We start from the raw sequence: 23,922 nt of genomic DNA, 5'->3' as shown, positions 1-23,922 counted from the left end.
AGAACAGGAATAAAGTTTAAGAATAAAGTTCATATTTCTTAATTGCGCGCCGCACTTTTCTCCCAACTTTTTTTTGCTTTCTGCCACCAAAAAGTTCTGCAATCAGAATATTCTGTTCTGTTTTTTCGTTTTTTGCAGCTTTTGGTACCTTTTAATTATCTTCCTGTAATATGTCGAATCCGGAGGTAACAGGCGCCGACGAAAATGGCCTTACTTTTAGTGAGCGTCATTACTTTTCTTCCTATGATCACTTTGGCATTCATGAAGAGATGTTGAAGGACGAAACGCGCACGTTATCATACAGAAATGCCATTTATCAAAATAGTCATATGTTTCGTGGAAAAGTTGTTCTTGACGTTGGTTGCGGGACTGGTATTTTATCAATGTTTGCTGCTCGCGCAGGAGCGAAGCATGTTATTGGAGTATGTTATCTGCCCTTTAATATATACTCTGTTTGCTAATTACTCAATGATTGCAGGTCGATATGTCGACGATTATCGATATGGCGAAAAAGATCGTTGAAATTAATGGACTTTCCGATAAAATTACTTTGTTGAAGGGAAAAATGGAAGAAGTTGTGCTGCCGTTTCCCAAAGTCGATATCATCATTTCCGAATGGATGGGATATTTTCTTTTGTACGAGTCTATGCTTGATACTGTTCTGGTAGCGAGAGATAAATTTCTTGCTCCCGACGGTTTAATTTTTCCGGACAAGGCCACTCTACATATTGCTGGTATTGAAGATGGGGAATACAAGGAAGAGAAGATTGGCTGTATGTATTCCATGTTGTCTTTATATTCACTCTTAGTATTTACTAATGCATTTCTAGTTTGGAATGACGTTTATGGATTCAACTTTACCCCTTTTCAGTCTGTTGCTTTAACTGAACCGCTTGTAGACACAGTCGACATGAAGGCTGTCGTTACTGATCAAAGCACCCTACTCAGTCTTGATCTCTATACTTGTACCAAGGAAGACCTTGCATTCTCCTCAGACTTTGAAATCCGCGCCCGCCGTAACGATTTTGTACATGCTTTTATCGCCTGGTTTGATATTGAATTCTCTAAATGCCATAAACCGATAAAGTTTTCTACTGGCCCTCATGCCAAGTACACGCACTGGAAGCAGACTGTTTTTTATACTCGTGAAACTTTAACCATAAATGTGAGTGCATATTAGAAACCCATAGAAGATATTTATCTGCTAATACAGGTAATCTAGTACGGAGAAGTCATCTCTGGAAACCTCACTAGCAAGCCAAATGCAACAAATCCTCGTGACTTAGATATCACGATCGGCTACAAATTTGAACCTGAAGGAACGGAGAATGAAGATCACTCACGACATGTTGAAGGTCGCTGCGAGTACCGAATGTGCTAAAAGCAATGCTATAGGTTTTGTATACATATGTAATCATTTTGTACAGTAGTTAGGACAATCACCGATAAAAAATGAGTTTTTGAGCAACCATCTGTTTCGCATCTTATATCATACTAGACTTTGTTCTCAAAAGCAACATTACTACTACTTTATACTTGAATGTTATTTTTTTAGTGGCACTTAGTATCTAAAACACACGCATTATATATATAATAATAATAATAATAATAATAATAAAAACTCAGCCGCATATTCTAATCAGACTTGAGCGTCTCATTAAGTAACTTTGACATTTCATGTATCATCGCGGAACCGTCGACTCCATCACGAAGCGCCCCTTCTTTGTAAAAAACACCAATGTTCACTTTGTTTTGTACAAATGCAAGCTCGATATCTATATTCAAAAACATCGAGTCTCTTGCTGAGTTGTTTTCCACTAGACGACCAAATCTGGCACAACCATGAGTTGGAGTCGCTAATTTTTCGTCAGATAAATTAAATATACCCAATTTATCGCTATAGTCGCCAACTCCTTCAAGGACGTTCACTGCACAGTCAAGCTTGATACCCGTCCAGCGATCAACTTGCCACAAAGGCACTTGAGATCGATAATCCTGTCCAACTTCACCAAGAACCGACTGTATGCTTCTAGCAATCTTAACTAATGAATTTGATCTTATGTCGGCTACCAGTGGATGGATATTGACAGTTGGAAATGCCAATTCGGCAACTCCTTCGCAATCCACAGTTCGCCCGGAGTTGTATAGCCCAAAGGTGACATTTTCAGCTGGAGTTTGCAGCACGTGCAAATTATAGACTAAAGAAAATGCGGCCAGCAAGAAAGAGCTGGTCGTGATACCGTTGCTTTTCACAAACGCAGGTATTTTGTTGGCTAATGCGACACAATCAAACTCAACGATTTCTCGACGAGCGGAATCCAGCTGTAGAGAAGATCGTTTTGTGCTGCTAGAAAGTAAGTTGGTCCAAAACTCGCGCCTATCGCTGGTATCCGTCGTCGACCTGCTAATAAATGTATCGCGAGTTTGTGCTGAAAATCTTGGCGGCGAAAGGCCTTCGTATATTTCCGATAAATGCAAGACGATTGATTTCAGCGACCATGCATCGTACAAGGCATGATGTATTGTAAGATAAATAGAGGAAGTGTGTTCGCCCACTTTCAAATGGAGTTTCACGGGAACTATGCCCAAAGTGGTATCAGATTCCGGATCAAAGTCATTGTCGGCAGAAAATGCAATCTCGCTATTCTCAGATTTCAGTATAAGTTGAAGAAGGGGATGCTCAGCTGACTGAGAAGCAACAAGCGTGGTCCGCAGCGTAGGAGTTTCATGTATTAGTTTCTTCCATGACAAAAGTAAAATCGCTGGATCTAGACGTTTCATGCAATTAAACGCAAAAGTATATAAGAATGACTGCCCTTCTGATCTTTGCCAAGCGGAAATCATGTAAGTTTGTCCCGCGGTTGCGGGAAGCACTGTTTCGACATCCTCAGGACTAAGAGCAAGAGAGCGAAGGTCAACCTCCTCCAAAAGCCGAATATACTCATTTTCAGTTTCTCGAGATTCTGAGATTTTGCTGGGAGTCAATGACCGCTGCTGTATATGAACTCCCATTGCACGAATAGTCTCACACTTGATTATTTCACTCACACTTATCAAAATCGCTTCTTGGCGTAGCATATTAGACACCTGAATGCAACTAATTGAGTCTAGGCCTAATTGAAAGATGCTCTGGTCTTTTGATACGTTTTTCTCTGCAACACTTGAAATTTTTGATAAAACATTTCTTAACCTCATTTCAGTCGAAGTCCAATCAGTTGACTCAGGCGTATAAGAACAGTGATACGTAGACTTCGTTGCCGGATCTAGCTCTTTCAAGTGATTAATCAAAGTTTGCTTATCATCAATATCCGGTACTTGAGACTGCAGTACTGGCACCAAGAAAGATGGAACTCTACTCGCTGGCAGAGATCTCTTCAGAGCAGAATAAAGCATAACAGGCTCCAAAGATTCATCTAAGAGGTCTAATTGAACAAATGTGATCAGGTCTGAGTCAAATACAATGGTTTTAGAGTCAATAACATGTGACGAAAATTCTTTCAACAATTTTTCAATCATCGAGGTATTGATTTCCAGTCCCTTAAACTCCAGGACAGCATCCGAGTAACCAATAAATTTGATATCTCGCGAGCTCAATATCTTAACTCTCAGACCAGTCTTGCGCAGTTCCTATAATATTATTTAGCACTATAATTGGCAAAAGGTAAAAGCACACAGTAGAATGCGTACCCTACTTGTTTCCACAATCGTCAGTTCTCCTGGACAACCGATAGGCACCAGATTTTCCTCAGCATCAACAACGAGTATCTTTATGGAATCATTAGTCGATAATTGATAAAAAAAACAGGCAAAAACTTACCTTAGTAGCAAACTTGTTATTTTGTATAATATTCTTTATCTCTGGAGATATAGAGACCTCGCTACACTCGTTGATGTCAATTATTGAAAACAACGATGAGTTGCAGTTATTTGAATAACTAGAGATCAGCTCCAAAGAACTTTTAGAGCAATTGAAATAATTTGCTGAGACAGATTGCTCAACCATGTCGCACAAAATAAAGTCAAGCTGGGACACCATCATCTCGGCATCCTCATTAGAAATCTCAGATATTTGTGCGGCAATATTCCATCTCAAGCTATCGGCGAGCTGTTCACACTCGACCGCAACTGAATACTATAGATACTGTTAGCGATATTCACTAAAAGACACAAAGTTCTTACCTCAATAGCCGATGAACCTCCTGCAGTTTCCCAAATACCATCGACAACTACAGGATGACGCTGAAAGATAAAGAGAGTATCAAACAGCCGGCGGCCATGAGAAACAGTTTTGAAAATACTGGATAACGGGGTGTACTGATGATCACGGGCTAGATTGAAATAACTCTGAATTCTAGAAATTATGGAAACATAAGATCCTTTAACTGCCACGCGAGTAGGAATGGTAACCATGCTGGGAAATTGAATTTCTTCATCTTCCTCCGATATTCTGCCAGATAAAACCGTGCCAAAAACAACATCGTCTGTATCAAGGTATAGCGAAAGTAAAATACTCCAACAAGCTTGCGCAATAGTCTGAAGAGTTGTGTTGGTACGTTTAGCAAATGATATACATTCTTCTAACGACAACCTGCTCTCAAGAGATGCCCGGCTCATACGAGCGGAAATATCCGAATTAATTGCCCCAGGAGATGACAACCTGGGAAATTCCCGAGATTCAAATCCTTGAAATACACTTTTCCAAAAGTTCAAACCTTCAACCTTTTGGGCTTCTTCTGTAATTCTAGAAAGTAATGATGCAAAAGGTGGCCTAACCGTAATTTTATCTTCTTTGTAAGCCGATCGAATCTGCAAAATATGTTAGCTAATGCAACGCATCCCAAATAAATGGCATTCCATTCATACGTCATCAAAAAATAGACCTAAAGAATGCCCGTCATACAAAACGTGAGAAATAGTCAAAATCAAAGCTTTTCGAGACTGTGATTGTAAATAGCAGACAGACAGCGGTGGTTGCGCAAAGTGATCAATTGATAAGGAAGCTGATCGACATACGCTATCAATCGACAACTGCCAATCGTTGTCGTTCACATATTTGCTAGACCAGGGAAGCCGGAAACTTTTCAGTACAAGCATGCCAAAGTGAGAGATAGTGTTCGGCAGGACACCATCAAGTCTGATCATTGCAGTACGGTATATAGCATTGGATTCTATAACCTTGTCGAATGCAGACCTTAAACGCTGAATATCAATGTCGGTATTGAGTAATAGTACATTCTAGAAGTCAACAGTCAGAAAACATCCAATCCCTTGTGCGATGTACTTCAAAAAGATGGCATTAAAAATGGGACCTACATGATTGACATATAGCTCATTATTTGAACTTATTGCTTGTGCAATGATTCCATCCTGAAGGGGTGTGCAGTAATAGACGTCGTCACATGTAGGGAAATTAGTAAAGTTGCTGAGCAAATTCTTGATTGATATGTCTTGATGCATGGGCTCACGGTTTGAAGTAAACTCAGACTGACCGTGCCATTGAGCCATCGCAATACAAGTAGGATGCTTCAAAATAATGCTGAGAGGTATGGTTATTTCTCGCTTTCGCAAAGAAGAAGACAATCGTATTCCATCAATACTGTCTAAACCATACTGAAAAATAGTTGCTTTGCTGTCAATAGTTAAAGGATCGACGTTTGCAATCTTTGCAACCTCATATTTAATGGCAAGCAAAACTTCTTCTTTGAACTGGTACTCGCTTGCCGTCTTCGTGGTATTTGCAATAAGCTGAACATTATCTGATTTTACGCTCTCAGTTTCGAGTGATACTGGGACATCGAGAGCAACGGCAACATCCGGGTTTAACGCTAAATTGGTAATCAAGCGGTTCATGACAGAAAGAAATTCATTAGCGCGATCATTAGAAATGAAACGGTTGAGAAATCCAATTCTTAGCATGACCTTCCCAAGCTTTTGAGGAGAAACCTCAAATGATATTGGATACTAAAATGTCGAATGTCAGACGTCTCAGGTCCAATAAAACAAAAAAAGATCTTAAGCTTACCTCGGTAGTATAATCCTCGATTTCTTCATCTGCCCATATCGCGTCAACAAACTCAGAGATCTGCTCTCCTTGAAACACAAAGATACAGTCAAACAGACTGCAATTTGTTGGAGCCTTAATCCACTTTCGAATAAGTCTAAGAGGAACATGCTGGAATGCTGAAAGAGCTGATGAGTATTTCTGAAGGATGTTCACCAATTCTTTGTGAGTCGCAAGTCTACTAATGTCAACTGCCAATGGTATAGTGTTGAACATTGGACCTGCCACGCTGTCCAAGTCATCTTGAAATGAGCGACCAGAAACCTGCAACACATAAAATGATTAGCTGCGATCTTTTGTGAACTGCTAGAAACATACCACTACTCCAAACGTAACATGAGGACCAAAAACTGCAGACATAGTCATACATAAGGCAGCCTGAAACAAAGTCTGCGGAGTACAGGCCAAAGATCTCGCTGCAGCCTTTACTATATCGTAGGAGACTGAGCACTCCTGAGAGAGAAGAGTACTTTTATTACTTTTATTATCATTTCCTTGTTCTGTTGGTAACGGCAGCTGTATTCCTGAGAACATCTGGGTCCAGAATTCCTGTGCATCCTTAGAATCATAAGATACTCGCATTCTGCGTACAGCCTCAATAAACGGAGGGCGATCAGGAATCGAAATATAGAAATATAATTTGACAACTAAACTATAGGTCAGGATCATTCATCTCGCATCTGAGAAGGAGCACATGCTTACCATCGTCAAAAATCGTTTGAATTGACGTCGCATCATAGAGAGCATGAAATATGCTTAAATTGAGTGACAAAGACCCATTGAAGCGAAGCCAATGGAAAACTAGTGGAGGTCGTGATAGCTGCGTATTGAGCCAATATTCGTCCAGAGACTTGTCGATTAGTACCGAAGCGTCGGCTCGTTTGCATGTAATACTATTCCATAAAGGTTTCCAGTCTTTCAAAATGACTTGCAAAACACCTAAGTCAGTTTCAAAAAAGCATGCTCTCAGAGCTTGATTTCTATTAACGACAATATTCCAACATTCTTTCAACCTTGATTCATCCACTTCGTCAAAAAGATTGAAGCGATAATTGTTAAAATATAGCATTCGCTCGTCTGAACTTATTGCCCGTGTAACGAGTCCTTCCTGAAGAGCTGTGCAAGGAAGAATGTATTCAATATCATCAGCAGCCAGATCAAGACTTTGACAAGCTTGTTCGTGGTAATTTAGATAAACGCTATCGTTATTATCACTCCACGATACCGGCTTTGATGGAGTTTTTGAGAGATAACTAGAAAGAAGCTTGATAGAAGGATCTATAGATTCCAAATTAGTTAATTGTCAGTCGAGAGTGTAAATTCGTAATAACAGGATGAATCTTACTTTGCATCATCGCAGACAAAGTCAAATGCGAAAATTTTGAGCGCAATCCTTTCACTAGGGGAACCATAGAAATTGAATCCAATCCGTATTCGAAGATAGTCGTATTTTTATTTATAGAGCTCTTGTCTAGTTGCACTAGCGCACAAAGTTCATCTCGTAAGAGAATCTCTATGTCTGACCACTTCGAGTCTAGATCGTTGATCTCAGTGTACTGATTTAGTTTGTCAAAATTTGCTTCGCTGTAAAGTCTGGCTAGAGCCTTGCTATCCACCTTGTTATTTACTGACAGGGGAAGTCCAGAAATAGGGAGGATGTATGTAGGTATCATGTACTTCGGCAGCTTTGCTTGACAGTGATTTCGTGCTTTTTGAATCGCTTCGCAAACGAGTTCAGAAGACCCTAGCAGTCCATCACAATGTTCAGCATCGCGAATAACAACAAAACTCACGAGTAGGTCACGATTATTTACAGGATTTTTCACGACCATAGTAACAACGTCATCGATTTTGTCGCACGATGACTTGGCTACATGGTCGATCTCTCCGATCTCAAGGCGTTGACCGCGCAATTTCACCTGCGTATCTTTGCGTCCGATGAAATCAAAAGATTTATCAGCCAATAACCGTACCAAATCACCAGTTCGATACATTCTGGAAAGCGTCAGCACACGAATATAATATATCATAAATGATACACTAACCTGTCCTTGAGAAGATTGCTGTAAGTAAACGAGGCAGAAGTGATATCAGGCCGATTAATGTATCCTAATCCTACAAGTTTTCCGGACACACATAGCTCACCAATAGCACCCCGAGGAACAGCAGTTTCAGTTCCAGGAAAGAAAACAGCGCTTCCCACATTAACAAACTGCTGTCCAATATTAGACGGTCGTAAATTTGTCGGAGCGCGGACCCGCATGGTACATCCTATAGTGACTTCTGTGGGACCGTACCTGTATTGATTTAGCACTTGATACACTACTCAATTTTGGAAGCTCTACTTACGCATTGTAAATAACTGCCTTGTCACCCCAGGAGTCTAATATGTCCTTCTTTAAAAGATCACCGCCAGTGATAAACAAGCCTCGACAAAGTGAAGGAGCATTTTCAGGATTGACCAGTGTGGCTAGTGAAGGAGTGAGATCGATGTGAGTAATATCCAGAGATCGTATAGTTAACGCAATGTCTATCACAGTCAGATGTTATTCTTTGACACTAATAACTTTCTAAGTACCTTTCAGTATGACATCACGAGGAGCAGAGGCGACAGTAATGCCAACAGACCAACTCCAAAATTGTTCTAGCACGCTGACTATAACTGAGTTTAGTAACAGGCTGGCCTATGACAGATAATAACGGAACATACCATCAAAGTGAAATGATGCAAACTAGACAGTAACAAATAGACAATTAGCCAAAAATTAAAATTTCAGAACCAATGAGCTTCTGTTACCTGCAGAAATTTAGATTCAGATGACCATGTCCCAGAAAATTGCTCTTGAAAAGCCAACATGCCTTGAACAGCGTTCTCATGAGTCAACATACAACCCTTTGGTTGACCGGTAGATCCAGACGTATACAGGCAATAAGAAATATTTTCAGGCTGAATCTTGAAGGGTAAATTCGGATCACAAGGCGATGACTCCAAAAATTCGGCAGTTGTTACAGACAATATAGGCACATCTATAGTGCTGAGTTCACTGAGTAGCGGATCATTGGTTAGTACGCATGTTACACCGGCATCAGCACATATGAATTGCTTTCGTTCAATTGGAGCTGAGGGATCAAGTGCTAAAAATGAACAGCCAGCTTTTAATATTCCGATAAAAGCAAACGAAGCTTGAGGACATTTATCAAAGCAGGTAGCAATCTTGTCGTTTGGTTTCAAATTATTCATCGAAATCAGGTAATTCGCAATCCTATTAGCTTCTTGATTTAATTGATCATAAGTCCATTTAAATGACTCAACGCTTTCTTCCTCAATACTGTGCGCAAATTCAAGCGCAATAGCAGACGGTGTCAATGCTGCTTGACGTTCAACAAACTGATGAAGCAGGCAAACATCCGATGAGATCTGGTCAACGGAAGCTGATATAACAGAAGTAAGGTCAGTGGGCAAATCTGGATATTCGCTGGCATGATTTGGATGTTCAATGATATCCACCAACAAAGCTTCAAACTGTCGGGTAATAAGAGAAGCTTGACTGTCAGGAATTAAAGCGGTTTTGTAAGATAATCGCGCAACTAAAGACCCGTCATTCATCGGTTCGAGCTCAAGAGATAGAGAATACTATTAAAAGTCTTTATTAATAAATGCGCCTTAAAAAAAAAAAAAAATCAAATCACCTCAGTAGTCCCGCAATCAAGCACTCGCTTCCAGGTATTGGCTTGATCCACACTTCTCATCTGTTTCTGGTATAAAAAGAGAGTGTCAAATAGCATAGTTCTCGTTTCACTAGCTCTTGCAATTATGTTATACGGCGTATGCTGATATTCTAGTACTGACATGGCCGAGTTATGTACAGCTTGAACGTATTCTTTATTGGTGCCTCCAAGAGTTACCCGTAATGGTACGGTCGTAAGACAGGGAAATAATTCGGCACTTGTATTTTCAATTCCTAAAGTACCCGACAATACTTGCCCAACCAAAATATCAGACTCTCCGACGTAGAGAGATATTACCTATTAAACATTAGTGTTAGAAGAAATGGCTAACTGGTATCTATCGTTACAATCTTACCTTAGACCATGCAGCTATCCCAAGCGAATGAACTGAAACTTCGGACTGTGCCGAAAATATTTGCAAGTCTGGTAGGGAGAGGCCTAGTTTTTGCTCGATGGTCTTTGTTGAAATATTTAGGTCTTTGTTAGTTATTGAATGCATATTAGGAATGTGAGTAATTGAAACTGAAGCAAGCATATTTTGCCAGAATTCAGCAGATTTAGAACTCGAATATTGCTGCGTAGAAAGTATTTCATTCAGCGTGTCTTTGTAAGTCGACAGCTGCCGAGGAGACTGTTCACAACTGTCTTCCGCTTCGCAATATAAGTAAACCTCATCCAAAATTGTCACTAAAAGCTTTGCATCAAAAACAGCATGATTTGCGGCAAACAATAAGAAGTTCTTTCCATCTGATTGCCTTGCAAACTCGAGAAACAGCTGGGGCAATTCTAGGTTCTGTAAAGCAATTTTAGAGTATTTTTTCGATTGGAAATTGGCATGAGGAAATATATCGTCAGTGTACGATACGGTCCAGTTGAGTTGAGGAGATTCATAGACCATTTGAGCATATGAATAGTCGTTGTTTTTGGCAAGTTCTATAAACCCAGTACGGAGAATATCGTACTTTGCAAAAACCTTCTTCCAAGCCTCATGTAACGCTGCCTCGTTGATATGAGGTGGAATCTCCAAAATAAAATAATTGAAATAAAGAGATCCTTCGCTCATTAGAAACTGAGACAGAATTCCTTCTTGCGTGTGAGAGCAAGGAAAGATATGAGAAATACCCTCAGGAAGTGCTCCCGCAGATGCGACGTAGTCTGACTCAAACCTGATGCATAAATCAGTGCAAATCTCTTTTCTTGAGCTCGCATCGACTATAGTCGACAGTCTTAAAACGGTTGGATTCTGCACAAATATTGTCAATAAAGGAGTATTCATACAATAATATAAGGCTCAAACCTTTAAGACATCGACGGCAGTCACGTTGATCTTCAACCTTCTCATGAGGGCGGATATTTGAGTAGCGGATATGCTGTCCATTCCAAGCTGATAGATAGTAGTGTCGGTTTTTATATCATCAACAGAAACTCCGCTGACAGTCGAAAATATATCTCGAATGAGAATGTTAGTCTCACTTAAGACGCCAGAATCTATGGAATCCTGCTCGTCACTATTTCGCGAATTAAAAGACTCAAATACTGTCTGCAAGCGCCCTTTTTGAAGCTTTCCAGCCGCGGAAAGAGGAATGCTAGAGATTGGCACGAACTCGGACGGGAGCATATAGTATGGGAGAAAATCCTTGCAAGCGTCTCGTGCCACGTTAATAATCTCCAGTTCGCTACTGGAAGGCTCAATGAGCTCACATTGTCCTGCCCTACCATGTAGACAAATAAAGGTGACCAGTTGCGGGCGGTCCTTGCCAGACTTGCTAAGTATCAGTGTGCAGACATCCCTGAATGCAGAATGGTTATTTTGCAGCACTGATCGACGTATTACCGAATCTATCTCCTGTAATTCAATCCTCTGTCCTCTGAGCTTAACTTGATCATCTCGTCTGCCAATAAACTCGACAGAGCCATCTTCAAGCATACGCGCTAAGTCTCCGGACCGATACAGTCGTCCATCTTCTGGTACCTTGCAACAGATAAATTTCTCTTTAGTTAGCGAGCTATTTTTATAATATCCGCGAGCTACTTGATAGCCGCCAATAGCAAGTTCCCCGACGCTATATAAAGGTAAATCATGCCCACTCTCAGGATCCACTATACGAAATGATGTTGTGCAATATGGCTTGCCGATTATAGAGCTCTTTAAGCTCTTTGATGTACGAGAGATTGTACAGCACATTGCAGCCTCTGTCAAGCCTGTTAGAATATGACATATCAAATGCTAACAATTATTCCTACCAGTAGGTCCATAAGAATTAACACACGCGCCATCCCACTCATCAACTAAATTCTGGGGTAGCATTTCTCCGATACAATAGAGACATTCCACCGTTGGAACATTTTGCCTTCGTATGGAGGAGGCAACACTGGGAGTGAGATCCAGTAGTGATACATGAAGTTGATTGATGACCTGTTCCAAATCTGAAATCATATGATTCTGTTTTGCGAAGCACAAAGTTAAGCCAAACTCCCAGGCAACAAAGCAATCGTATATTGACATATCAAAAGTTGTAGATGCAAATTGCAATAATCTACTCTGATCATTGTGTGGAAGTAGAGACTTTGATGCACATATCGTCTGTACACAGTTCCTTACCTCTACAGCAACAGCTTTCGGCTTTCCAGTAGTCCCTAATATGAAAATCATTAGCAGCCTCGACACTAACCTATCAAAGATCAAATTAATACCAGATGTGTAAATTCTGTAGGCAGTCACGGAGTCATTATAATCCTCAACAAATCCAGCTGTCTCTTCATAAAATGTCAGATCAAGTGATTCTACATCCACAATATTTATCGACAAACTGTATTTCACAATGATTGACTTGATAATAGAATATGATTCGCTGTTAACCAATAGAACTGATACTTCAAGTTCTTTAAGCATGTAATGTATACGATCCGGAGGTGCCGAAGGGTCAATCGGACAAAATGCAGCACCAGATTTCAAAACACCCAGCATGCAAGCATAATAGTGAGCTGACTTGGGCATGCACAAAGGAATCGAATGCTCGACTTCGACGCCACACACGGCTCGAAGATAATTAGAAATCTGGTTGGACCACCCTTCTAGTCGAGAATAGCTCCAAGATCTGATTGTCCCATCTTCCTCCAAAAATTCAAGAGCACTTTTATCTGGACTTTTTAGTGCATTATTCCTCAATCCAGAATACAGGGACAAAGGCCCTTCGAGTTTTTTCGGTGTCCCTGAGACAGATATGTTACTCAAATCCTCGAACGAACGAGAAGTCTGAGAGGGTTTTTCTAGCATTTTTTGAATAATCTGATCATAAGCTGAAATGATCAGCGAAACCTGCTTATGCTCCAAAAATGCTCTATTTGACAAGTAAGTCAGATTGCATGATTAAAACCGAAATGAAAGCGGGAATTTTACTTGTCATAACTGGCAAAGAATTCGACAGTGTTTTCGTGCTTGTTTCGTCGCACCTCAAAAATAATTGCCATCTAAAGTTGGTTAGCTCATTACGCAGCATTTCCGGTCAAAAGGAAAGCTTACATCGTTATCGTCACGCTCAGCGACACAGCTCCAAAGCGAGTTATTGTATCCATCGAAATCATCTAAACCGGAAGTAGTTTGCACAACAACAATAGAATCAAAGATCTTCGCATTAACTTCATTGCCGTTTGTACGAGAATATTCTTTCAGTATTTCCCTCATTGGGGTAAAAGGGTATTTGAGACACATAAACGCTTGCTCTTCAAGGTTCTGTAACACATCAAAATTAGAGGTTAGTTCACTAAACTTACATCTTACCGGATAGTTAAAAAATATTGGTGCAATAGAATCTTCACTTCCACGGAATATACCTCGCCCACTAGAAATCGCGCCAAATGCTATATCTTTACTTCCGCACAAAAAGGATAACAGTTTTGCCCAGGCGCTATAGACAGCAGCTTGAAATGATACTGCGTTACTCTTGCAAAGTGCGTCATAGTCGGACAAACTAGAAGAAGAAAGCTGAGTTGTGCTGAGTCTTTCATGCTGACGGTAAGATTCACGCGTTTGTAACAGATCAGGAAACAATTGCGGCTCATAATCCAGCAGAAGATTGGCGTAGTAACGAATTCCAGCTGAAACATCAAAGCCCTCAAGACTCCGGATTGAGTGCGTGTATGTAGGTCTTGACTTCACTTGGCCAGAAATTACATACTGCCGGAGATCTTGCAAAAGAAGATCTAGCGCATAGCCATCAAATCTAATTGCGATCAGTATGCGATTGTAATGCAAAAAAAATTAAGGACATACAACGCGTGATGCATTTCGAAAGCAATATACGACGTATCAAGACATTGCAGTATAGATATCCGATAAGGGGGCACCGAAAGGTCACTCAGGTCATAGCTACCTAGCAAAAAATCTTGAAAATGATCTACGGTCACTGTCTTCCAATCCAACTCGGAGGAACAGAAGTCATCTTTCAAAATAACTTGCGCAAAAGAACGGTTGCAAGAATTTCCGTCAATCGGTACAAAAGAAGTGCGCAGAATCTCTTGATGAGATCTTAAGGTCAACCATGCATTATGCAGTTTTTTAACGTCAGTAGATTCTGCGAGTTTTAGTACAAAACTATTCACATATGATCTTTGCGAGCCTAAGAGAGTATCTTGCATAGCAGTTGCTGGTAGTATGTGGTCAATGGCCGGGCGACGGATGCCAGCTTCAATAACAAAGTGCTCAACCTCTTGCGCGAATCTCTCTAGTTTAGTTGACAGGTTCTTATCTGGTGAAGAGAACTGACTAGAAGTAATCAAAGCAGCTAAGGAGGCAATAGTCGCGTCTCGATCTATTGAACTAGTAGTCAAATAGAACTGCTGGACTGCTAACGCCCTTATGAACCGTACGACTGATACAGAGTCCAATCCATAATAGAACAGAGGCTTATGAATACTAATGCTCTCCAAAGATATTCCGTTTACGCAACCAATCAACGTCTCTGCTATCGAGCGCTCAATATGATTTCCACAATTCATGACTAGATCAGACGAGAGGGACTGAGTATCATTGTGAAAGTCATCTGCACCGCGCAGTTGATCGACAAGCTTCTTCACATCTATTTTTCCATTAGTGTTGGTAGGAAATTTCGACAACATAAAAATTCTGGAAGGCTGCATATATGAAGGAAGCTTTGAGTCTATGTACTGCCTGATGTTGCTCTCATCAATATTGGATTCTGGCGAACAGCGGACGAATATAATTAAATGATCATTGGTAACGGTAGGCAGACATTCCAGAACTCCTGAGATCTGCTGAACAACAAATCTCAACTCCTCAAGCTCGACACGCTGGCCGCGAATTTTCACTTGGCTATCCATACGGCCAAGATAAATAATACTACCATCACTCAGCATCCTGCAGCGGTCACCAGTCCGATAAACGCGACCGTATTGGGGTCCCATATCAACAAATTTAGAAGATGTCAACTCCGGGGCATTCAGATAACCACTAGAAACTTGATATCCACCAAAAGAAAGCTCACCAACTGCACCGATCGGCATTATTTGTGTGGATGAGGGATCTAGAACAAAGCAAGACGTATTTTTGAATGAATAACCAATGTTTTTGATATCGTTTCCCGACTTCAGGTTTATAAAACTATTACAGACATTTGTCATTTCCGTAGGACCATATGAATTAGAAACGACTGCTGGCAAACCATCCCAAAATTCGAGGGCAGAAGGTGTAATAGCTTCTCCTGCAAGAATAATGTGTTTGACATTTGACATGAAATCCTTTTCTAAAAGGGATGCAACGGTTGGCGTCATGCTCAAATGTGTAATTCGGTGGTCAGAAATGATCCGGGATAATTGAGGAAGGATGCTAGGTGTTGGTGCCGAAAGTAACACCATCTGGTGATGCAGCGAGTAGAGGATTTCAAAAATCGAAACATCAAAACTTATTGAGCAAAGCTGAAGCATCTTAGACTCAGGAAGTGGTAGCGGATAGGCATCAGAAAGCTGGAGAATGTTATTCACCAGATTGTTATGGGAAATGGTCACTCCTTTGGGTTTACCTGTCGATCCAGAAGTGAAGATTATATATGCAACACTATCCGCAGATCTTTGTAGTTGTGGCTGCTCAAATGGATAACACTCTTCATGATAAGTTTCCACCATGCATGCATTATCGACCCGCGAAGAGCTCAGAGACTCCGAAATTAAGCACACCTTAGCTCGAGCCTGCTGCAATATATCGTTAATGCGATCTACAGGCGTAGAGGGATCCACGGGAACATATATAGCACCCAATGTCCAGATCGCTAAGATTGATGCATAAAGATCGAGAGATTTGGGTAAAATAACGCCGACAGAGCTACCTGCGCTAACACCCTTGCTCTGGAGTAAACCTGCCATAGACATAACAATCGTGCGTAACTTCTTATAATCTGTCGTTTCGGAGCTTCCGTCGTCACGAATTATCTCAACGGCTACTCGATCAGACTCAAAGTTAACTAGACTAACAGCAGTCTCGCATTTAGCATTATAATTGACTGGCTCGGGATTATAAACCGACAAAAGTGGCTGCTTGAACATTATTTGACCCATGTCTATACTGCCACTCTTAAGTATATGCTGAAGATATTCGTCAAAAATTTCAGAAAGTAAATCTGCGTGACTTTCAGAAATCTGTCTGGGATTATATGTAATACTTTTTTTGATAACATCGCGTTCAGGTAGAGGTTCAAATTCTGCCAAAAGCTCGTACTTGAAAAAAGTTAGAAAAGAACTCATTATCATTTAACAGCGGCTATAGGTGTCTTACCTCGAGATAGTCGATGGTCTTGACAATCGCTATGTTCTCACTTTTTGGAGAATCAGATTGCTGCCATACAAAAAGACTTCTAAAAAGGTCTTCCGTCGGCATTTTCAAACTTTTCGCAACTTCCTGCAAAGAGACATCTGAGTTCTGCATAATTTCAATTATGTCATTGTTGATATTCTGGAGAACTACACTAAGTGAGTCTATAAATCTCACACGTAGTGGCATAGTGCTGATCATAGGACCAATCGCACTTTCCAAGCCTGGCTCGATAAGATGTGGTCTCTGTGATATAACTATTCCAAACACTATATCATCACTATCAGAATCTGCACTCAACAGGCGAAGAATGAGAGCCCAGGCCATGCTGAAGATACTCTGCACAGAAATCTGAGCATGTCTACAGAAAGTCTCAATCTCCGAAATAGGAACACTACACTGCCACGTTTTTTTCTTTGCATACTGCAAGGATTCCTCACAATTAGGAGGCATAAGTTTAGGAATTTTAATTCCGGAAAACCCGTCCAGATATCTCTGCCAAAATTTCAGATCCCCGACACTTCTGGAAACGTACGGCATAATTTCCCGAAACTGAGAAGGCTTACCGAGCTTGCTATTAGGATGGAAAATCAGCGAGTCCAACTCTGTCAGCAGCGTATCAAAAGCCCAGCCGTCATAAATGGCGTGATGAATCATAATTTCAACTATCAATCCACTGCTATCACTGCTTTCTTTGAGAAGGAGACAGATGGGTGGCTCAAGCAGACTATCAAATCCATTGTCGCCCAAAGCATCCACAATCCTTACAAATGAAGAGTCACGATAAACAAGCTGTACGAATATGTTTTCGTCTTCAACCTCTTTGAATCCCGTACGTAAAATCTCATGCCTGTCTATGAGAGCTTTGAAAGCCGCGATCACTGTAGACCTTTTCCGAACGTTTTTCATCTCAACTGTAATCCGATTACTATATAGTCGGTGATTTCGGGACCATTGCAAGAGCATTCCCAGCTGAAGACGTGACACTTTTGTTACTGAAACCACATTCCTGGGAGTGTCGCTGTATTTGTCAATCATATTAACTATCGTGCCTGACGTAGTATGAGGATGAGGTTTCCCCTGAAAAGATAGCAGCTTCCTGATGGAATCTGCTTTCAGAATACTGACAAGAGTGAAAGAAGCTTCAGAAACAGCTGTTTTCATCAGAGCCAATAAGCGCATAGCAATTATGGAATCGATGCCGATCTTTTTAAAGGAATCGGTCGGGCCAGGCAGAAATCCCAAAATCTCCTGTATCACTTTCGCAATACTGTATTCGATTTCAGAATCAAAATCAGCTGTGGAGCGCGTTTGAGTATTCTTATCTACTTCGCGTTCGATCAGAGCTCTGACTGCCTTCCGATCTGTTTTCCCTGACGAAAGAATAGGAATTTGGTCTACCATGACATACTGATCAGGGAGCATGTATCCAGGTAAAGTCTGCTGGCAATTACGCATAGCAACAGATGGATCTTGATCTACTACGACAAAAAGTTGATTCTGAAAAGCCATAGCGACCGCTGGAACCTGACAAGCGTACTCAATTTCACCCAACTCGATTCTTCGTCCACGAATCTTGACTTGACCTTCTGTGATACGGCCGACGAATACTATACGACCGTTAGGCAGTGCACGCGCTAAATCTCCGGTACGATAACAGCGCCCATATTTCGAATCTTCGATAAAAGCAGCTGAAGTTAGATCTGGCCGATTTAAATAACCCTTTGCCACTTGAGACCCAGATATTATAATCTCACCCAGCCAGCCAACAGGTAAACAGTCGACATGATCCTTAATGTCAACGTTTGCAACTATAACACTCGACGTAGCGAGGGGCACACCAATATCTCCCTCCACGAAATCTGCTTCAGTTCCCGTCACAGCTGCTGTGCATTGAATTGCAGCTTCTGTAGGACCGTACGTGTTATATAGAATATTTGCAGATCCAAATAGTTCAATAACATTCTTTGTAAGCTTCTCTCCAATAGTCAGGACGACTCGCAGTGAAGGCAAATTTTTTGGATCGAGCAATCCTGCAACAGTAGGAGTCAACTCGCATGCATCAACGTCAAGTTTATTTATTACACCTTCCAAATCGGCAAGCAGAAGGGGACGACTAGCTGATACCAGAGTTTTACCTCGAAGCCATGGCAGGAAGATCTCAAGAACGGATACGTCAAACGTGATAGATGCAAAATTTAAGAATCGTTGAAAACGTGGAACAAAGGTGTGAGCCAGGATCGCTTGCGTCGCATTTCTGTGAGTAACAAGTACTCCTTTGGGCTGTCCAGTTGAACCTGAAGTAAACCTAAAAAAAATAGAACGATAAGTGCTAATTCTGTCTGGTATCAACAAATTAACTTACATGCAGTAAGCAACCGCATCACTGCTGACGGTAATTTCCGAAAAACATGTATCGTCATGATCATTCATCAATTCCACAACATCAATAACTACCGTATTTACATTGAGATCTTTAACTTGGCCTTCAGTAGTTTTAGTCACCAAAACCACGTCTGCATTGGTGTCTTCTAAAACAAACGCAATTCTATCCCGAGGAATATCTGCGGCAGGTAAAGGACAAAAAGCTTTTCCCGCCCTCAAGATACCCAACACGGCAATATAAAGCTCTAGAGATTGTGGAACAATAAGTGGGACAATGTTCCCACCAAATTTTGACAGCTTTGCCGCAACTTTACGCGACAGATTTTCGAGGTTCGCGTAGGAGAATTTGCTGATCTCACCCGATTCTTCCCAAAACTCAAGAGCGACAGACTCACTATGAAACGGCAAAAAATCGTGCAAAAGGCTAGGGCCATCGATCTCACAACTCGGAACGTTGAGAGCGCTGTAACTAGTCGGTGAATCGATCAGTTGATTTCCGATTTCAGCCGCAAAGCCGGCAGGGATCAAAGATTCACAATAACGGAACACTACATCACCGATCATGCTGTAGGAAACAGCAATAGGCAATGTAGGGAGAGAGCTCATTGGCAGTCCGATTCCAATAACCGTACCGGCTGATGGCAATGCATAATTCTCAGGCACCTGATAAACTGAATATGTAGAACTTGTCGACAAATATTTGACCAAAAAAATCGCGGAATTGCACTCTTTTGTCTTAACGGCAAATACTACTTCACTTTCGAGGGTGTATTTCACCAGCAGTTCGGCCCATGCTTCAATAATTTCTTTGTCGGATTTGAAGCAGTGAATACTGGAAAGCGTCTGCTCCACGAACTCGTTGGACGAGCCGGTTGCATGATGAAGCACCGGGAAAGGCGTGAGTGTCGCAATAGCAGCTGCCACATCGTCACTGGCGGCAACTTCAATATTGTTCATGTTTGTCACGTTATCGTATAATAAGATCACTAAGGTCGTCCACGTCTGCTGAAATGTGTATAGTGTATTTCATAGGCGCGGAAACTGGCTCATAAAAAGGCTTACCACATAGGCCTAGACGTTTCGTGAAGTGCGTAAACCAAAAAAGAAGCTTACAAGTAGAAGAAGATTATTGAGTTTTGGTGTTTGGCAGAAAATGTGAATTGAATCTCTACAGCAATTGAGATCAAAACACCAGCTCTCATGTCTAGATTTTTGAATTAAAGTTCTCAGAAGCGCGCGGCTTCGCGCTTCGGGTGAGAGTTATCTAATTAACTCAATGCACGACCCTTGCGCAGGTTCGCCGAAAACAAATTTTGCCAAATAAAAGGTTTGTCGACATCTGATAATTTGCTGAAGACTACGGCTATTTCCCTGAATTAGTCTACGTCAGCAAAATTGTATCTTTAGGCATTGTAGCCCTCTCCTTCGTAGAATTCATGTTTTATATTTTACAGAATTTCATAGCCATTGCAACTATTTGCTTGTCTCCGACAAAAATGCGCAACTACCTAAAATGTCAAAAATGGACAGAGATACCCAGAACTCCTGGAATAGCAGAATACAAATCGAGCTCAATAATTTTTGCACACCGCAAACCTAAAAATTGGCGCATGTACGCAGAGGTTTGAAACAAATTTTCAATTGATACGTCATCAGGCAGATGATATTAAGTTGCTCAGGTTTAATAGTACAGAAGCCGAAAAGAAATTCGAGTCCAAACTAGTCATACTTTCTAAAGTAAGTTGAAGCGACCTGCGCGTTTAGGACAGATCCTGATACAGGCACCGCGATGTCTGAATTAGTTAAGTAAATTCAATGGTAAGCGAAATCCCCACGGGGCGTTAGCAGTTGTCTACAGTTTGTAGTGGCTGATCTAATTGACTACGCACAAGGAGGAAAGCATAATTTAGAAACGACTTGATCAAATCTGATAATACTCTTTTAAATAAAGATCTAGATTCTCCATACGGCTTGGCATAAAGAGCAGTAGGTTCTTTAAACATATTGTGTTCAACTCAAAACTGGTACTCTCTCTCGTAAAAAGGGAAAACTATAGTACATTAATCACATCTCGCAGTCGTATCACATATCGGCAGAATCACTATGCTTGTCGCGGCTCACATTGATTGTGACTTGAGAATGGCTCTCGGTAGCAAGAGCTGTATGTGTCAATAGACTGCAATGAAAATGCGGTGAGGGTCATTCGTAATTACGTTTTCCTAGAACTAGATTTCTCGAGCAGATTGCTATATGAAAAGGTCTGGACGGCCATCTAACTGATCGTTAAATACCCAGTCGCATCCATTCGCATATAACGAAGAAACTCACTTCCCAGTTTCTTTGCAAAAGCCCATGATGACGACCGGAACCGAAAACATTATTTCTTCTACTTCTGAAGACGAAAGTCTTTCAGCTGTCTCCAGCATTGAGATCAGTGATCAATCTCAATTCTCATCGCCGTCCACGACCTCTTCCGCAAACTCTCTAGCTGACGACTCAGAAAACATGCATGATTTGATATGTGTCGGATTTGGCCCGGCTGCTTTGTCGGTCGCCATTGCTCTTCATGATTCTGTCGCGAAAAATTCAACTTCAAGCCTCAGGGTTCTATTTATTGAGAAACAAGAACAATATACGTGGCATGGTGGCATGCTTCTACCTTCCGCGCGTATGCAGATCAGTTTTGTAAAAGACTTTGCTACTCTCCGCGATCCTACGTCTCATTTTACATTTCTCAACTACCTTCATACCCAGGGACGTTTGGTTGATTTTGTAAACACGTCAACGTTTTACCCTTTTCGTGAGGAATACCAGCACTATATGCACTGGTGTGCTTCACATTTCAATGATCGCGTGGCTTATAGTGAGCAAGTTACTGGTGTGCGCGCTATTGAAACATCGGGTTCCATCAAAGCTTTTTCAGTAGAAAGTTGCCTATCCTCAGATCCTTCAACTACTATTGTTCGCAATGCGCGCAACGTTTTGATATGTACGGGAGGTCAACCCCGATTTCCTCCAGGATTTCCTTTGTCAGGTTCTTCAAACATTATACATTCATCTAGTTTTATGTATAATATTTCAAAGATTGAGCACGCAGTGTCCTCTTCGAAATCGCGCATGAACATAGCGGTCATAGGTGCGGGACAGTCAGCAGCTGAGATTGCTAGTCATTTACATGATAAATTTGGTACCCAAATAGACATTGATCAGTACTTTTCATCAACTGCGCTTCGTCCTTCCGATGATTCTCCCTTCGTTAACGAGATTTTTAATCCAGACGCTGTTGATGAGTTTTACAGTTTATCAGCCGACAGACGCAGAGATGTTTTATTGGAGAATCGTGCCACCAATTATAGCGTTGTTAGGATGGAGCTTATCGAAAAAATCTATCAAGACATTTACGCGCAAAAATTGCCTGGACACTTGAAGACCTTTCGCCTGATGCCGTCCAAACGAGTGCTCAGTGCAGTAGAGCAAAGCGACTCTTCAGTCCTACTTACTGTGGCAAGCCTAGACAGGGATGATCAGATTACAACTAATCAATACGATTTAGTTATCGCCGCAACGGGCTACGACAAATTTCAAAACTCTAGCGCTGTTTTAGGAGGGATTCAGAAGTATTTTATAGATGAGAAACTTTCTGTCGACCGATTTTACAAAGTCGCACTTGACAAGAGAGTTGATGCCGGGTTGTGGATTTTGGGAAGCTCTGAGCATACTCATGGTGTAAGTGAAGTATTTTGCTTTTTTCAGGTTTTGAAAAGTACTCACATGTTTTCTTTATTTATTGCAGATTAGTGACTCCTTGTTATCCATAATGGCGGTACGGGCCGGTGAAGTAGTTGACAGAATTTTCTTCGAAGCTGCAAACAAAAAGATCTGATTGAAACGTGCCGGTATGTGGGATATATAATTTAGTAACCTGCAGAGTATTCTATTATTGAATCTACGATTCTGTTGATTTCATCGGTTGTAGCATTTGATATTTTATACATATAAGAATATAGTCGATTATAGATTTTGGTTATTCGATAGCAGTAATTTGATCGGAATTTTATGGTCATTCTCTACTGACAGGCCAATTCAAAAATCCCTCTGTAAAGTCTAGACTAGGGATAAGACGTAAACATGATACTCTAGAAAGACTCCTTATTCACCTAGATTTACCCCGAGTTCCAAAAGAAATAGCCGAGGCTCGGTTGATCCCGCAAAACTGATCATAAAAATAGGAAATTAGAATTTGCCGTTACAACCTTAATGTGCTTAAGGTTAATTACAGAAAATAAAGTTAGACTCGATTATGCTGGTCGGCGGCGCGTAAGATCTACAGGGTCCGGCGAAGACCAGTTTAGCGTCAATGCTACTCTGCTGGCCGTCGACGGCTATCCAGTTATCAAATAATTATATCTTATCCTATATGCAAACGAATACAATATTAGTAATAAAGAAATATGAAACTTTTTTGATTTGTGGTATACTACGAGTCACTAGTCTACGGAGTAACAGGTTCATGTATGTAAATACTACCCGCTCAACTTATTAAATGCTACTGTCACATGAGCCAGTTGCTTGTCAACTTATGGGTTTTGTGACAGCAGCCGTCTTTTTAATTCACCCCATCTAGAACTTATGGTCGGGGCGCTAATTTATCTGGCAAGCAAAGCTCCAGACCTAACTCGAACTCCAACAAATATGAATTCTTTCTAAAAGTTTCGGCGTTATTTGGAGGTACTCTGATGGCGACGTCAATATTTTACCATGCGTTTTGTGCTCGAGGTCTAGATCTCAGCTTGGCTCTTGTACGTCATTTAATGTAATAAAAGCCAAATTGGTATAGGAGGAAGCCGCACCCGTCAGGTATATTGTGACCAGGTTCCTCAAATCCTTTTAGTTTCTGCTGTAATTCGCAATTGCTTGGCAAATT

The 23,922-nt window shown here is 41.0% G+C and overlaps 3 protein-coding genes across 3 annotated transcripts; 2 read left to right on the top strand and 1 right to left on the bottom strand.

The window, feature by feature from the left end:
- Positions 1 to 73: 73 nt before the first annotated feature.
- V2V93DRAFT_162894 (S-adenosyl-L-methionine-dependent methyltransferase) lies at positions 74 to 1,508 on the top strand. The gene is made up of 4 exons (XM_066906897.1): positions 74 to 422; positions 479 to 773; positions 831 to 1,165; positions 1,223 to 1,508. The coding sequence occupies exons 1-4, from the start codon at positions 171 to 173 to the stop codon at positions 1,379 to 1,381; spliced, it is 1,041 nt and encodes a 346-aa protein (XP_066767559.1). The 5' UTR covers positions 74 to 170; the 3' UTR covers positions 1,382 to 1,508.
- V2V93DRAFT_162906 (uncharacterized protein) lies at positions 1,408 to 20,304 on the bottom strand. Its single transcript, XM_066906898.1, has 25 exons — positions 18,979 to 20,304; positions 16,578 to 18,921; positions 14,064 to 16,519; positions 13,314 to 14,013; positions 13,191 to 13,261; positions 12,485 to 13,131; positions 12,035 to 12,427; positions 11,088 to 11,983; positions 10,146 to 11,033; positions 9,752 to 10,087; positions 8,859 to 9,695; positions 8,772 to 8,793; positions 8,640 to 8,717; positions 8,411 to 8,591; positions 8,107 to 8,358; positions 7,407 to 8,056; positions 6,764 to 7,339; positions 6,380 to 6,708; positions 6,023 to 6,325; positions 5,314 to 5,961; positions 4,864 to 5,235; positions 4,180 to 4,806; positions 3,818 to 4,132; positions 3,688 to 3,765; positions 1,408 to 3,627 (listed from the first exon to the last, which is right to left on the bottom strand). Exons 1-25 carry the CDS (start codon positions 19,953 to 19,955, stop codon positions 1,636 to 1,638), a joined length of 16,968 nt encoding a protein of 5,655 aa, XP_066767558.1. The 5' UTR covers positions 19,956 to 20,304; the 3' UTR covers positions 1,408 to 1,635.
- Positions 20,305 to 21,503: 1,199 nt separating this feature from the next.
- V2V93DRAFT_321580 (L-lysine 6-monooxygenase) lies at positions 21,504 to 22,881 on the top strand (the record flags this gene model as incomplete). The annotated part of the gene is made up of 2 exons (XM_066907362.1): positions 21,504 to 22,724; positions 22,792 to 22,881. 2 exons carry the CDS (start codon positions 21,504 to 21,506, stop codon positions 22,879 to 22,881), a joined length of 1,311 nt encoding a protein of 436 aa, XP_066767557.1.
- Positions 22,882 to 23,922: the final 1,041 nt, after the last annotated feature.

This window comes from Kockiozyma suomiensis, assembly GCF_038497685.1.
Source record: "Kockiozyma suomiensis strain NRRL Y-17356 unplaced genomic scaffold V2V93scaffold_3, whole genome shotgun sequence".
NCBI lineage: Eukaryota > Fungi > Ascomycota > Lipomycetes > Lipomycetales > Lipomycetaceae > Kockiozyma > Kockiozyma suomiensis.
The sequence above is the reverse complement of the archived record's forward strand: the minus strand, read 5'-3'. Positions and strand labels throughout refer to the sequence as shown.

Bases quoted from the DNA above. Each gene is read 5' to 3' on its own strand.
- V2V93DRAFT_162894 (XM_066906897.1), top strand. From the start codon at position 171: ATGTCGAATCCGGAGGTAACAGGCGCCGACGAAAATGGCCTTACTTTT. The intron at 423-478 runs GTATGTTATCTG...CAATGATTGCAG, and splicing joins GAGCGAAGCATGTTATTGGA to GTCGATATGTCGACGATTAT. The intron at 774-830 runs GTATGTATTCCA...ATGCATTTCTAG, and splicing joins CAAGGAAGAGAAGATTGGCT to TTTGGAATGACGTTTATGGA.
- V2V93DRAFT_162906 (XM_066906898.1), bottom strand. From the start codon at position 19,955: ATGAACAATATTGAAGTTGCCGCCAGTGACGATGTGGCAGCTGCTATT. The intron at 13,132-13,190 runs GTAAAATTCCCG...CTTGTCAAATAG, and splicing joins TTCTTTGCCAGTTATGACAA to AGCATTTTTGGAGCATAAGC. The intron at 11,984-12,034 runs GTAGGAATAATT...CAGGCTTGACAG, and splicing joins TAATTCTTATGGACCTACTG to AGGCTGCAATGTGCTGTACA.